This window comes from Solanum lycopersicum, chromosome 8, assembly GCF_036512215.1.
Source record: "Solanum lycopersicum chromosome 8, SLM_r2.1".
Classification (NCBI taxonomy): Eukaryota; Viridiplantae; Streptophyta; class Magnoliopsida; order Solanales; family Solanaceae; genus Solanum; species Solanum lycopersicum.
Genome location: NC_090807.1, coordinates 63,724,326 through 63,740,755, shown reverse-complemented (window position 1 = coordinate 63,740,755; position 16,430 = coordinate 63,724,326). Strand labels below are relative to the sequence as shown.

General features: G+C 34.3%; 2 protein-coding genes across 3 annotated transcripts; both read left to right on the top strand.

Moving 5' to 3' along the window:
* The first annotated feature begins 1,753 nt into the window (after positions 1 to 1,753).
* LOC101252615 (protein NETWORKED 4A) lies at positions 1,754 to 8,811 on the top strand. 2 transcript variants are annotated; one of them, XM_004245792.5, is made up of 5 exons: positions 1,754 to 1,921; positions 4,525 to 4,628; positions 4,975 to 5,045; positions 5,174 to 5,282; positions 6,825 to 8,811. In XM_004245792.5, the coding sequence occupies exons 3-5, from the start codon at positions 5,031 to 5,033 to the stop codon at positions 8,543 to 8,545; spliced, it is 1,845 nt and encodes a 614-aa protein (XP_004245840.1). In that variant the 5' UTR covers positions 1,754 to 1,921; positions 4,525 to 4,628; positions 4,975 to 5,030; the 3' UTR covers positions 8,546 to 8,811. The 2 variants fall into 2 exon arrangements, with proteins under 2 accessions (XP_004245840.1, XP_019070825.1); XM_019215280.3 differs by lacking the exon at positions 1,754 to 1,921 and adding an exon at positions 4,139 to 4,231.
* A 3,053-nt stretch (positions 8,812 to 11,864) lies between these two features.
* LOC101257202 (SNF2 domain-containing protein CLASSY 4-like) lies at positions 11,865 to 15,402 on the top strand. The gene is made up of 2 exons (XM_010327382.4): positions 11,865 to 12,760; positions 12,892 to 15,402. Exons 1-2 carry the CDS (start codon positions 12,029 to 12,031, stop codon positions 13,216 to 13,218), a joined length of 1,059 nt encoding a protein of 352 aa, XP_010325684.2. The 5' UTR covers positions 11,865 to 12,028; the 3' UTR covers positions 13,219 to 15,402.
* Positions 15,403 to 16,430: the final 1,028 nt, after the last annotated feature.

The window sequence follows — 16,430 nt, the reverse complement described above, 5'->3', positions numbered from 1 at the left end:
ATAGGTGAATTATCATGTTGTGTTACATGTCTATTTATTTAATTTTATATCAATTTATGTGTGATGTGTGCGTATCTACTAACAAAAAGATCTTCACTTGTGAGCTTGTACAAAATACCTCGTCAAATTATATTTTCAATAAAAATAACATAAAAAACTATTGTTGAAAATAATAATTCAAAGTTAAAGTAGAAATTCTAAGTTCATTAGGAATTGTTATTTATAGTATTTACTTATTTATGTTTAATTAATTTGTTAGTTAGATTACTTCCTAATCCTAATTCAAATTGGATTTTACTTTTATAAATAACATAGTTTCAATATATAAAAATATACTATAATATATAGAACTTTTGTGAAGTTATAAATAAAATATTTTTCTTTTTATCATCAAAATATTAACGAATTTACATTAAATCATTTATTAATTATAAATAAGAGATATGTAAGAGGGTAAATGGTATTTGGAAACAATTTATTTTTGTGGGCAAAGAAAAGCATTTGGAAAAAACAAAAAACAAAAAGGGGTCAATAAAATTACACCAAAAGTAATACCGCCCTAAGCAAAAAATATACATACATTATTATTATTTTAGTTTATTTATTTAATTTTAATTTGATATAAAGTAATCAAATATTTTTTTTTAATCTTATAATTTTGAACTATTAAAGGTGATTGAATCGACTTGTTTAATGTAAATTCTTTATTTTTATTTTTTAAATGTGTTTAGAAAAGACAAAATTAAACACATTCATCTAGACAAAAACAAAAAAAACATAAATAAAATACGTAAATAAAGTCAACCCAAATATCCCTTTTTAAAATACTGGATAATTCTATATAAAAAAAACAAAATTTTTAAAAAATTATTAGAATTATATTTTTAAAACAAACTAAAAACAAGACAAATTCCAAATTTAGGAAAAAGCATATCACAAATGACGACAATTTCCTCAAAATGGCGTATTGCTTTAACAACATTTTCTTTTTTTCTTTTGCACTTTCGCACAGCCTTCCATGAAAACTATTCAAAACGAATTTTTTATTTCGTTCACATTGAATCCAAATCAACAAATATTAATCTCAATAATTTTTAATAATTTTTTATAAAAATGCTAATAAAAATATTTTTGTTATAAAATCAAGCTCATAAGAATATAATCATAAAGAGAAGAAGACAAGAGAAGTAGAGAGAAGATGAATTTTCTTATCTAAGTATATGTAAGTCTTATCTGTATATCATACAATAGTGAATGAACAATTCTATTTATAAGTTGAGAAATCACTCCAAAAATCACCATATTAAGTACCATAATAAACAAATACATTTTTATTCAAAAAGATTTATGAAACCTAGTGAATATGAATAGTTGTTCATGTACTTACTTTACGAATTATCTGCTTATTTAATGAATTTATAACAATTTTATTTTATAATAAAGAGTCATACCTCTATTCGTTTAGCAACGTGACTATTCATTTATTTTCATTTACTTCTTATTTAACTTTAATTTTTCACGTGACATATTTAAGATCACAAGATTAAAGAATGCTTTGATAAATTTAATATAATTTTAATTTGAAATTACAAAATTAAAATTTTTTTTTTTTTTAAATTTTATTTCAAATCAATTCTTTTTGAAACGGAGAAAGTATTATTTAGTAATGTGCATAGATATAGATAGAGAGATGTGGTTGAAAACAAAAGGTCAAAAAATATCTCATTAAAAATAAAAGAAGTTTAGAATAGCAATGTTGTGTTGAAGACGTGGCTTGCTTATTATATAACAACAATTATAGCGTCATTGAAGTCCCTACTTCTTCAGCTGTCATTTTGACCTTGTTAACAAATCCCTTATTTTTTCTCAAATCATCCCCATTTTTTTCTGTTGGATTCTTCATCACTCTGCCTGTCAACTGGTTAGTTTTCCATTTCTAAGTACTAATTTCTTGCGCTTTTTTTTTTTTTTGGTTCAATTTATTGGTTTTTTTTTTATCTGAGTTTTATATTTGTATTGTAAATTGCTAGTTGGCTTCGGTTTTGATAGTTGGATTGAATTGAATTTTTTGATTAGTTTAAGTTTAGGAATTTGGGGATAAAAGGGAAGGAGTTGACATTGCAGATGAAGTGTTTGATGAAAAGTGAGAGATCTGGTCCCAAAAAGCTAATCTTATCATCTTCCGACTCTGTCTTTGCATAGAGAGAGAAGTTTAGGTCATAGCTTTTTTTGTAATAAACAAGTTTACAAACACTTCAACAATGAAATAGGAAATTACACCAACATGCTATGTGGTTTATCGAAAAAACAACATGCTATGTGGTTTAACAAGGTGGGGGGTATGGGGTGGGTAGAGTACTAGAGTGATTGTAGACTTTACCGCTACCAAGGATCGAGGGTGTCAAATGGGTGGGTTGAGTTGAAATTTGAGATATTAAACTGGGTTGGAATAGAAATCGAGTTGGGTCTCTTTCCTAAAAGTTTACTTTGGGCTTAAATGGGTTGGGCTCAAATGAACAAAAAAAAACCACGACCCGCACAATTAGAACCACTTAATCTCAATAATTTTAGCATATTATTATAATTTTTACAATCACAACAATATGAAACTCAAGAATTCTTTTAAAAAAAATTGCAAATGGATAGATAAATCCTAAAAGATATAAAATATATAGAAATTCATACAAAGGTACATGCAAATTAAGAGTCTTAAAAGGGTTGAAATTGGAGACTAAATCTCAAGTTGAAAATTCTTTTAAAATGTGTTGGGCTTAATGTATTGAGATTGAACCCAATCCAAATCATCTTGAGTCAAACCCATAAAATTCTGAGCGGGTAGTTATATCTGGGCTCATTTTTACACCCCTACCACACTACCTGTAAAGTTGTAAACTACTGCAATTAATAAGAGCCTGTTAGAATAAGCTTTTCCGGCAGGTGTTTTCAAGGCAAAATAGCTTATAAACACTTGAGTGTTTGAATGAAATAAAAAAGTGCATTTAAGTATTTGTTTTTAAGGCCACACAAAACTAAAAAAAAAGAGTCAAAAGTCATTAGTTAGGATTTTCTACCTTTTAGCTTATGCTTATAAGCTATAAGCCATCTAAACAGGTCATAACAATTGAATGGAAATATTAAACTGGAAAGGAAATTCACTCTCTTATTGCGCTGTTTAATTCTCTTGCTTAGCTTCAAACTCACCTCAGGCCCATGTCCACCATTGACTGTGTTATGACTTGTTTGGTCTTCCAAGTCTACACTTGGGTTAATAACAATAACCTCATCCTCAAGGCTCAAGATAAGATATCTAGTGATTGCAGAAGGAAAAGGAACTTCAATGTGTTGTACAACATGTTCAAGAGCACGAACGGAAGTCTATAGAAAATGAGCTCTTCCACCCCATTTTCTCACAGAATGTAATCATCGTTGTGCAACACTTTTTATAGTTCCAGTTGTCACTTCCAGTAAAAGCAAAACATTCTCCGAAAAACACACGAGCAGTTGGCTCATCCAATTTCCATTACAAAAACCTCTAAATGACAACACAATGATACGGTAGAAACATTATTGAGAACATAGTCAATAGAGCAATTCGGCTGATGCACAAAATCCTCACTTGATATAAACAGTCGGAAACTTTCTGATAGACAATTATGAGTATCTTATGCTAGCTGAACTGGAAGAATGTGGTTGAGATGGTTTTGGAATTCTATGTAATTATTATGCAAAAGATAAGGTAATATGACATCTAATTGGAGGACTTAGATCTTATGTCACAGACTTCTCAAGTACCTAACTAATGTATTTTAGACTTCCAACAACTTGTTGTGGAGATTGATCAGCTAAATCAAATTACATATTAGTCCTTTCAATCTGGATTGTGTCACACCTTTGTCAGAGAATCCACAGAAAGCATATTTTTTTTTTGGTAATAAACATGACAATGTTTTTATGAGAAAGAAAATGATTAGCTAGTAAAATGAAAGAGTGAGTTACTATTGTCTTGAAAGAAGGGAGTGAAATGTGAACAAATCCAAATTAATTTGGTAAGTTGGCCCCTCTCTCCATCTTCTTTATGGCCCCCAACTCCCCACTTCCCTTTCATAAATGAGATTTATTATGTAGTTCCAAGTGAATGAAAACATCTCTCTCCTTCACCGGAGATTCAAAATTTTTAGCATTTTCCTCTCAAAATCATTAGTTTTCTGTCTTTCCTCCCTTGCCCCCCCAAGTTAAGTCCTTTCTCCCTGCTTTTTGCAAAACTTAGTTCCTTTTGTTAATTGTTCTTTTGGAGATTTTCTGATTAAAATCATTTATTGAATCTTTGTATGTGTCCATGAATATTGTCTTGTTGAATCTACTTTCAATTTAATCTCGAAAATCTACTCTTTGTATTTCGTTACCCATCTATTGGAATACAATTTCTTAGTTATATATCGTAGCTGACTATCTTTAATGAATGAAAAATAATTTAAGATTTGAGATGAATGGCTTACGTGTAGTTCTAATATTTTTTTTGGACAGGCATGATATGAGGAAGAACTCTAACACGTGAATATAGCTGGCGACAGTTGTGGGATTTGATATCGAACTTCCCCTGCTCCTTCTGTGTGTGGCGTCCACGGGAGGTGCATATTTGTTTTATTTTCTGCTGGCCTGTTGGCTTTGTCAAATCAGTCGTTATATAAAATGGATTTTTCGTCGTTTCATAAAGATGAATTTGACAAGACATTCAATAGAATTTAAGTAATGATCAAAACAAAAATTATATTTAAAGTAACAAACTGAGAGATGACAACCATCAGAATTTAGTATTCGAAAAGAATTTTGACCTTCATCATAGCAGATATTGATGTGAAATAGTAGAAATATCTTTTGTTCCATACTTGTTAAACATGTTATTCCGAAAGAAACATATATCCTACTGTGGTTGACTTTTGACAGTTTGCTTACGTCACCTTCATGATTATGCAGGCAATCTTTTAACTTTTCGAGTTGAGGAGTTTGTATTGAATAACAAGCTCGACAGAATGGCATCAACCTTTGTAAGATATCTCTGACAGTTAACATGTTGAATGAGTTTTATTTGCCTTGTCTAAGTTTGCTCGAGATTCTCTTTACTTTCTTGTATGTTTTCATTGTCCATGAGATTAAGAGTGAGTTCCCTTTTCAGGTGAAGTCTAGTAAGATGAAGAGGATGGAGTCGAAGAAATCACACGCTTGGTGGTGGGATAGCCACATTAATCCCAAAAACTGCAAGTGGCTTCAAGAGAATCTTGAACGTAAGCTATTGTCTTCTTTAACCTCACTTATCTTTGTCAAATCCTTTAATTTCGTATTTGACTAATCTGCTAATGCCAAAGATGGACCATCCAAATATATAAACCTTATTAATTGAATTCAATTAACAGTGCATCATTTATGCATTTAAGACACACATACGCAAGAGATTGAAATTTGTACTAGTGAGTGATACGAGTTGCTACTCACTGGGCATTCTAATATTTCACCTTAGGGATCATTATCACAAATAGATTGAACTATTAGTAGAATGCATTATAACAGATAGTTACTATATTCCTCTAGTTTTGTAATTCATATAACCTCTTGTCAGAGGCGGAGCTAGAAGGTTACTTACGAATAATTTTGACCAAATCATGTATCTAAAAAATCTATTCAATATGAACAAAAAATAAATTTAGAAGTATGGTCGCCTAGTAGGGGTCTTCCTTCTTTGTTTTCCATTATTCCAATGTGTTAATAGTACCACCATTAACACATTAATTTAATCGGTAACCTTAGGAGGTATTTGTTTGCAAGATGTGAAATTTTTATTTTTGCACCTTAAAAAGGAAAGAATTTTAAAATTTCAGAAACTTTGGAAGATAGAGAATGTTTAATCCGTGAATTTTTTCTAACTATACCTCATGCAGTTTCTGCTTTCTTGTTGACTTGGTTTTTTTTTTTTTGACTATACCTCGTGAAGATAGAGAAATGCTCAAAACTTCTTTTTCGCAAATGTTCCAATCACTAGCTCTAAATTATAAACTATATTTCCCGTGTTATATTTTGCCTACATGCATAAATTTTAAAATCATATTGGCTTCCCTTACCCTGGCCTTATATCCTCCTCCACTATCCTAGCGTCGCCCCTTGTATAGGTGTTAAATGCAACCCTTGCAAATAGGGCATGAAATGAGCAGTGTATTAAGATGGGTGGGGTCAAAACAGGTTAATAAATGCATAGGTTATGATCCCAACACATCAAAATATTGGTTAAATCATTTTAAGACGGGTCAAATGTGTTTTGAGTAGAGTCATAGACACCTGGAACTTCAACGTGTCTGTTTGAACTTCCATTCATTGTGACCTATTCTTAAGCAACACAAAAACAAATATTTCATTCAATATGCTTTGTGGTTTTGGTAATTCTAATGACATCATATGATATAATAATTTGGTCTTACACTATTATGGTATTTAAAATTTTAGATTTTCGTTTCCAAATTCTATACTTTACATTTCTCAAATTCTTTGATAGTTTCCGTATTAAAGTAGAACGGTCAGAAAAAAAAAGTAAAATGGTCAGAGAAGACCGGAGGCCAATTGACCGTACTTGTTTGTGATTCCATGAAAAAACTTTGAACAGTTTCATCCATTTATCTCAAAGGAGGTGACTAGCTATTACACAGACCTCCTGGAGAAAATGCACCGTAAAAACACCTAATTTGGCAATTTAATTACCAAGTTGTTTCCCGTAATTTTTTTATGTTGAATGGAGAAAATGGCATACAAGAAAATGACGAATAGGTCTATTATTTCAGAGATGGACCAGAATGTCAAAAGGATGTTGAAACTCATTGAAGAGGATGCGGATTCATTTGCTAAAAGGGCAGAAATGTATTATCAGAAAAGGCCAGAATTGATCACACTTGTTGAGGAATTCTACCGCATGTATCGGTCATTAGCCGAGCGTTATGATCACGTGACCGGGGAGCTCCGGAAAAATATTCCTTCAGATCTTCAATCACAGGGGTCAGGCATCTCTGACGTGGGTTCTGAACCACCCTCCAGGTTGCCCTCTCCTGATCGGAGGCCAAGCCGTCCTAAACCTGGTCCTCGTGCTGCTGGATTTGAATTTTTTCTTGGCGCAGGCGGAAGTAGCTCGGATCTGGCCAAGGAAGGAGATGAATCCTCAACATTAGATTCTGAATCTGAATCAGATGATTCGTCTATCAATAATTACTCAAGTACAATAAGCAATGATGATGACCATGGGTTGCGTAAGAAGATTGGTGAATTGGAGGTCGAGCTCCGTGACGTGAAAGAGAAGCTTCGCAAGCAACATGAAGAGGTCTCTGAGAGCTCCGTTAGGGGATCACATGTGGACAATGATAATCTTATCGCAAGGATATCTGGGTATGAAGAAGACCTTAGAAATGCAAAAGAAAAGATCCGGTTATCAGAAGAAGAGATTAGCAGGTTGAGAATTGAGCTTCAGAAGTATGTATCAGGGGACTTCGTGAAGAACGTCCATGAGCTTACTGCTGGACAGGAAGCTAAAATTTCTGATGAGGGGCTGCAAGAGAATGCTATAGAGGAAGAACCACAAGTTTTGGACCCAGAAGGTAAGATCCGAACACTTGAGGAAGAGTTAAGGAGCACCATAGAGAAGCTTCATGATTCAGAGAAGGAGGTGGAGCGCTTAAGAGACGAACTTAAAAGTAACGGTTCCTCCGTAAAATTACTTCATGAGCAGCTTGGATCAGCACAGAAAGATATTTCTGGCTGGAAAGCCAAACTTGAGAGAGAGAAACGAGAGGTTACAAAGCTGCAAGACCGAATTGCAAGGTACAAATCCAATTTGTCAGACCGTGATCAAGAAATCAGAGGACTGAAAGAATCAATATCAAATGCCAACAAGGCTTTGGCAGAAGAGAACTTGGATCTTCAATGTGAAATTACCAAATTATTGAAGGAACGAGCATATTTGGAGGATAGTATCAAAGAAATGGATCTACGTTGCCAATCATTAGAGGAGGATGTTAGACGAGCTGTAGCAGGGAAAGAAGAAATGGAAATGCTGCTAAAATCTGAAATCGAGCAGTTAAAGTTGACCATTGCTGAGAGGGACAACCATATCGAAGAACTGAACAGAAACCTTGATGCATTATACCAGAAATATGATGCATTGCAAACAGAGAAAGATAACCTAAATGCTAGAGTTGCCTTGCTAGATGAAGATCTAAGAACTAAAGATGATCAGATTGATCAAATGAACAACCATTTGAACCAACTTCACATTGAGCACGTCAAGTTGATTTCTGAAACTGAAGGTGCCCGTAAATTGGTAGAGGAGCTGAGGTCTAGAGTTAAAGAAGTGGAAAGAGAAGTAGAGAGACAAAAGGAAATAGTTTTGGAAGGAGCAGAAGAGAAACGCGAAGCAATTAGGCAGCTTTGCTTCTCACTCGAGCACTATAGAAATGGTTACCAAAGGCTTCGACAAGCTTTGGAGCATAAGAGACTACCTGTAATGGCGGCCTAAGTCCATTAGTGATGGTGAGAAGACGTTATGATCGTTTCAAACTCTGCTTTTTTGTTGTCCAAAACACCATTTTACCTTCTTGCTTTTCGTTTAGGGTTCAGTTTTTCTTTTGTTCAATAGCTCCTTTCGTTAGGCATTTGCCTTCCCAGTATTCCGGCTTTTCTATGTCTGTAATTGCAGGAATACCAGTTGTGGTTTTCTAAATATCTGTGCACTTTCTTACCATAACAGAAACCAATATGAATAACAATTCAGCTTTGTATGAAGTCTAATTTCGAACAACCATAGCACCAAACTATGGCTGAAACTGTCAGGCTGAAGAAACGATACAATTCGAAGCACAGAGAAGGTAATAGGACAACTCAATGTATAATTATACCTAGGTTAAAGATGTAGAGGTAACAAAGTCAGAAATATGTACCTCATAAAAATTGGAGATCAGATCTTATTAGATCAAATATAAGTAATAACAACACATTTTGTAAATTGTGTTCCCTTTACAGATAAGATGAACAAATTGGAGTCCAGGCTTAACTTAGATGAATGTATACATGATTATGATGCTTAAGATATTGTGTTGCAACTTGAAAGTATTCTTAATGGTATATTGAGTTTTATATATGAGAGTGGGAAGGGTAACAATGGCCTTGTAGTTTGATGAGTGGCTCAGAGTCGAGGTGAGCTTCTGAATGAGCGATTACATATATTTGGAGGATTGGGTACTACGCCATTATGGTACATGAACGAAGTTGGTCCCCTATAGGTCGTAGTAAACCCTAGTTTCTTATTCTTTCTTGATCTAGAGAGAATATTTTCAGAGAGGATGAATTTGGTCAAGTTTAGGGAATTTAAGAGAATAAATTGAATTGTGGAATTTGCGGGTTCAAAATATTATGTAGGGCCTAGGGTAGAGGGTAAATCAACATAGTATTGGGTCAAAACATTTAGAAAAAGACTCAAAAATCCCTTGAAAATAATTATCGAACTCTCACTGACAGTCTGACCTATGGTCCTACCACAGACCGTCCTGATTGACCTTTGCTGGGTTCAGAGACCACCATTTTTGGATCCCCAAGGATGGGAACCCATGTACGGTCTGTGAGTAAACTTACAAACCGACTGTGAGTCTCAACTTTTGATCCTAAAAGTTCAGTTTTGAGACTCACCTACGAAACTTGCCTACGACTCGTGCATTGAATAACAGACCGTCCTAGTGAACCGTATGACTCAACTCCTTCCTCTTTTCAACTATCTCCACATATGTTTTAAAGTTTGTTATCTAAATCTCCTCTTTGAAAAAGACCCATCCCCTAAATCAATTTCTCTCACCTGAGTCAAAGTACACCATTCGTTATCAACCAAAATTAGCAAGCATTTAAATGTGTAATATGCACGTGCAATGCACGTGTCAAGAACAAGTATTATTATAAATGAGAACAAAAAAGTTGAAAGTTGAAATACCAAAATAACCCTATATAGTTGAGTTACTACAATAATACCATTATATTATTATTATTATTATTATTAAATAGTAATTTAAGTTCCATAACAGAAAACTTTTTATATACCACTAAAATGTTACCGTAATAATTTGAAGTGCATTTATGAGTATTCCTTTTGCCATTATTATTGAGTTGCATTAAAAAAATTTCTTTTTAATTGCTGAATTTTGAGCACTTAAAGTAATTACCGTTTTAGATTAAAAAAACTTAAACATTAGAGCATATGAAGAGAGAGGTTAGAACATATGGAGAGATTCATACAATATCAATATTTAATTGAAGAGAATACATGGTTAGATGTCACAATTTTATTATTTTTCACTTCTTAATGACTTTAATTCCTAAGCTTTTTAGCTTCTACAATTAAATACATTCATTCACAATCTTTCATATACATAATTTCTCTCTTTATAAATTGAATAGAAAATATTAATCCATTACACTTTATATTTTCACATCGTATAGTTCTTATGTAATCTTTTATTCATTGGTCATTTTTTTCATTTTGTATGGTAATATAGTGTTAGATATTTGGCAATCTTGACAAATCATATAATTGAAGTAGTAATCTTTTTTTTAACCAATAATATAGTGTATCCCACATGATTAAAAGAAAAAGTTTTTATCAATACAATCAGAAATTATTCAGATTCTATTGATCTTTGCAAGTTGCAACCTTAGTTGAATGTTTTACCAGAAACATCATTTTTACCCTTTAAATATTGTATAATGCATCAATTATTCTATAATAATTATATCACTTGAAATGTTTGGTATTAAATAACATGGGATACACACGTGCAATGTACGTGTTCGAGAACTAGTTATAAATAAGTGAGAGCGCCGCAGTGTACCCTGCTAAATAAATCATACAAGACAACATAGACGATATATCCCCCACCCCCACCACCGAAATGTATTTTTCTATTGATTAATAGAGAAAGGAAGTTGGATCAAGAAGACAATTATTAACGCTATCAATTGAGGTATGTCATTTATGATAAAATGAGGTATTTGCAATTCATTTATGCTAGTGCAAACTAGGGGTCTACATAAATCGATTTGGTATTTCAATTAAAAAATCTAAACCAATTATGTCGACTTATTAAATCTAAAAGCCAAAACAAATCACGCAAAGTCTTTTTTTTTTCAATATTGATCGGTTCTTTCCTTTTTTAAGTTTTTTCGATTTTTTACAATAATACGGTGTTTGAAAAGGAAATCAAATATATTTTCACTTAGCTATGTGATAAGCTAAACTTAAGAAATGTTAAATGAATAGAAATTTTTCGTAAAATCGATAAAATTTACATGAGTACAATTTTTTTTTTAAATATCAAGGTTCATTATATTATATTTAATTAATAAGATAAAAGGATACAGTCAAACTGAATACAAACTTAAATTTTTATATGCTATGTCCGTTAACAAATTTATTTTACTAAATTAAAAAATCCAAAAATTATACTTTAAAAGTCTAAAAAGTTACCTAACTTTAATAAATTACATGACCCATTTTTTTTACCCCTCAAGACCTAACCCAAATGAAAAATAACTCAAACATGTATTTTTCTATACCCAAGAATTAATTGTTTTAAATAAAAAACCAAACAATTTCTTTTGCATTTTTTTTGGGGATATAGGGGGAGGGGGGTTGGTAGGTGGTTTGGGTTGATAAAAAACACTTTAAAAATATTTTGTTTTTAAAGCTTTTGACAAGATCCCCACTATAATATGAGTATCCATATTATCTACTGGGTAACTTTTTTTTTTACCCATTTATAAATGATTCGAGTACTTCATTCATTTTTCATCGACTCAACTCGCTCATTCGTCACTCCTACATGTTATTATCCTTTGTAATACGTTTTGAATTACAACATTTTAGTCACATTAGTGTTTCACACTACTCTTTTAGTACAACTTTCTAAAAAAAAATTAGTATGCTAATGGTTATGCGATTTAACGCAGGTGCATACTTATGGATTCAGGGGATGGCTCTACTTCAAGATGGTTTTGTCGAGAGTGTAAGCGTGCCATTACCAAAACGGGATACACAGCTTGTGAATGTGGGTGTAAAACATGGGTAAACAATGGGACTAATGAGAAATGGCTCATCGCGGATATCCCATTGGCGAGTCCTCCACTTAACAATAAAGGTCCGATTCTTTGTACTGATGACAGGGAGTCTGAACAGGACTGTGAAGTTGTTGGAAGGAAAAGAAGCATGAAGGACCCTGCTGAGACTGAAAACCAAAACAAAGGCCGAACATATTTTCTTCGGCCACGCTATATGGACAGGTCTAAGAGTATGAATGAGGAATCATCTGATGATGAGGATTCAGATGAGGAGGGGTCTGATCACGAGGATTGCGATGATCAGAATAAACTTTCTCCTCCTGAAGAGAAGGAACATGTTCCTGTCAAAGAAACAATTCCTTTAGTATTTCGATTTGAAGATGAGGACCCCGTTCCCCCAGTGAAAGAAGAATATGAAAAGGAAATCGAAGATTATTTTGCTGAAATGAAGATGTGTTTGTTGGAAAAACGGATAAGCCTTACAAATTCTTCACCTGTTTTGCAGATGCAAAGTGAAAAATTAAGTGACTGTCAGATGGGGAATCACAAGCTTAAGCTAGATGAACAAATTGGACACATCTGTCCAATTTGTTCAAATGTGATTTTGGAAATGAAGTACATCTTCCCTGATTTTGTAAGTATACGAGTTTTGTTCTGTGGAGCACTTTTTTTTTAAAAAATAATCTAAATGTATGATAGTTTTATTATCTTTAGTTTATATTTTGTTCACTCTTAAAATCATGAAATTTTATGTGTCATTTGCAGGCTAGAAGACCTCGACAAAGGCATAGAAGAAAATATCTCCGAGAGTCGCCATCAATTTTCAGAGCTTCTGATTCTTCTGCAGACCAAGATTCAGCTATTTATGAAGAAGAAGGAACGGTGTGGGATTTAGTTTCCCCAAATGTTAAAGCGGCAATGTATCCTCATCAACGTGGAGGATTCGAGTATATGTGGAAACACATTGCTGGAGCTATAAAATTTGAGAGGCTGAGAGAGCACCTATCTAAGAGTAGGGGGGATGCATTATCTCACACCCACCTGGCACCAGGAAAACCCGACTCACCATTGTGTTTCTTCAGTCTCTTCTGAAGATTTATCCGAAGAGTCGGCTTATAATCATAACTCCATCAAGTTTGCTTCTTAACTGGGAAGCCGAGTTCCAGAAATGGGAGGTTGACATTCCCTTCTACAATTTGAACCGTAAAGATTTCTCCTCCCAAGAAGAAGAAGCTACAGTTCGTGTCTTTGGTTGTTTATCCGATGCAGGAAGAAAAGACACACAGTTTATACATTTGGTGAAGCTGTAATCCAAACCGGAAAGTAATAGTGTTTTGGGAATAAGTTATGACTTGTTCAGGAATCTCACGGTAGAAGATGGAGAAGTTAATGCCAAAGTGATACGAGAAATACTTCTAAAATCACCTGGTCTTCTGGTCCTTGAAGAAGGGCACACTGCCCGGAATGAGAACAGTCGTGTGTGGAAAGCACTGAAAAAGGTTGAAACAGAGAAGCGAATACTTTTGTCTGGAATTCCGTTCCAGAATAATATCAAAGAATTTTACAACACTCTGAGCATAGTTTGTCCAAAGTTTACTGCGAATTCAGAGCAGAAATGGGCTTCTCCGAGCAGTTCCATCGACAATAATCCCCGAGCATTGAAAGAGCTTAGGGATATTATTGCACCAATTGTGCATACGTGCACTGAAGATGTAAAGAAGGGAAGCCTTCCGGGTTTAAAAGTACAGTGATACACTTGAAGCCCACAGATTTGCAGAAGGAGTTGCTTAAGAGAATTCCAGAGAATCCGGGCTCCCTTTCCAATATGTTGTCTCTGATCTCTGTTCAACCTTCATTAGTGGCAAACAAGAAGGAGTTCTCTGATTTAGAAAGTCAGCTAAGTGAAAGAAGATATCGGCTGGATCCTGATATTGGAGTAAAAACTAAGTTTGTTGTTGAATTAATCAAACTCTGCGATGGGCCAAAGGACAGGGTTATAATATTTAGCCAATTACTTGAGCCTTTAAAGCTGATCAAGGAGCAACTCATTTCTCTCTTTGGTTGGACTTTAGACCGATAGATTCTATATATGGATGGGACACTTGATGCAAAGCAGCGGCAGATATCAATAAATTCTCTTAATGACCCTAAGAGTGGTCAAAGTACTTCTTGCATCAATAAAAGCTTGTTCAGAAGGAATAAGTCTTATAGGGGTATCAAGAGTTGTTTTGCTTGACATTCACTGACTGGAATCCCTCGGTAGAACAAAAAGCTATCATTCGAGCATACCAGAAAAGGTCAGACTAAATTTGTGCATGTTTACTATCTGGTAACATCAAAATGGGAGGTTCGATCTTGTCAACCTCCCATTTCGATGTCACTGGACAGTAAACATGAACAAATTTTTTCTGACCATTCCTGTATGCTCGACTGATGGCTTGCTGTTCTACCGAGGGATTTCAGAGAACGTCAAGCAAAACCACTCTTGAGGCCCCTATTAGACTTATCCCTTCTGAGCAGGCTTTTGTCGATGCAAGAAGCACTTTGACATCACTCTTAGGGTCATTAAGAGAATTTATTAATATCTGCCGTTGGTTTACATCAAGTTTCCCATCCATATAGAGAATTTCTCGGCCTAAAGTCTAGCTAAAGAGAGAATTGAGCTGCTCCTTGATCAGGTTTAGAGGATCAAGTAACTGGCTAAATATTATAACCCTCTCTTTCAATCCACCACATAGTCTGATCAGTTCAATAACAAATTTCATTTTTACCCCAATATCAGGATCCATCCGATATCTTCTTTCCTTGAGCTGACTTTCTAACTCAGAGAACTCCTTCCTATTTGCCACTAATGAAAGATGAACAGAGATCAGAGATCAGTCGTGTTTTTCCCGTGCCAGGTGGTTGTGAGATAATGCACCCTTTCTTACTCTCCGATAGGGGCTCTCTCCAGCGATGTTGTTCCACATGAACACGAACCCTCCACGTTGATGAGGATACATAGTAGCTTTGGAACTTTGGGGAACCAAATCCCACAAGGTTCCTTTTCCAAAAATGGGAGAATCCTCAGCTACTAAAGAATCAGGAACTCTGAAGTCGTCAACATCCAAGACTGATGGGGATTCTCCAAAGCATTTTCTTTCGTACCTCCCTTGAGTTCTCCGAGCCTGCAGATGACACATAAGTTGAAGAATTTAAGAGTAAAATAATAAATAAATTGGAGGGAAGATGTATTTACAAAAATATTTGAAAAGAAAAGGGCTTGAAAGAACAAAACTCGTATACTTACAAAATCAAGGAAGATGTATTTCATCTCCAAATGGACATATGAACAAACTGAACAGAAGAGTCCTATTTGTTCATATAGCTTAAGCTTGTGGTTCCCCATTTGACATTCACTTAATTCTCCACTCTGCATCGGCGAAACGGATGGATTCGTAAATCCAATATTTGATTCCAAGGTGCACATGTTCATATCAGAGAAAAGATCTTCTATTTCCTTTTCCCATTCTTCTTTCTCAGGGGGAAGAGGTTCCTCGTCTTTAAATCGGAATACTAAAGGAAGTGTTTCTTTGACAGAAACATGTTCCTTCTCTTCTGGAAGAGGGACTTCCTTGCGATCATCGACATTTTTTATTTAATCAACAATGAACTTAAGAAATTCAGTCTCTTCAAGAATCTTCTTCGGATTCTTTCGAAGAGCATCTGTTGAAGATTCAATTTGCGACTTAAAGTATGAGGTTGCATCAGGATCAATCTCCTCCTCCCCCTCCTCCTCCAACTCCTCCTCTTCTTCCTCCGCAACAATAACAACATCAGGATCACTGCCCTCCTCAACAATATCAACATCAATATCAGGATTAGGACCAGTCTCCTCCGATGACGAATCATCATCATCAGATACTTTCTCAACGAAACTCTGCTTTGTTAAGCACTCAGAAGTTCCTCTACTGAACTTCCTCCTCCCATTGTTTTCCACTCTAGAAGTCTCCATCTTTTTTCTTTTCCACTTTGACTCAACTCGTTTCTCTTTTTTTAAACAAACTCCACTATATGTTTTAAAGATTGTTGTCTAGTTCTCCTCTTTGAAACAGAGCCGTCCCTTGAATCCATCTTCCTCACCTGAGTCAAAAGTACATTTTTCGTCATCAATCAAAATTAAAAGAAAACATATACTGAAACTAAACTAAACTGCATTTACAAATACCTTTTTCTGCCGGAAAATCAAAAACAGATCGCTTTGAATTCTTCAATGATGTAAAAGAAAAATAGAGTAATATACAGTTATGAATGAATTGAATGCA

Coding starts and splice junctions, on each gene's coding strand:
- LOC101257202 (XM_010327382.4), top strand. CDS start 12,029: ATGGATTCAGGGGATGGCTCTACTTCAAGATGGTTTTGTCGAGAGTGT. Junction 12,761..12,891: donor AGTACATCTTCCCTGATTTT/GTAAGTATACGA, acceptor TGTCATTTGCAG/GCTAGAAGACCTCGACAAAG.
- LOC101252615 (XM_004245792.5), top strand. Junction 5,283..6,824: donor GCTTCAAGAGAATCTTGAAC/GTAAGCTATTGT, acceptor CTATTATTTCAG/AGATGGACCAGAATGTCAAA.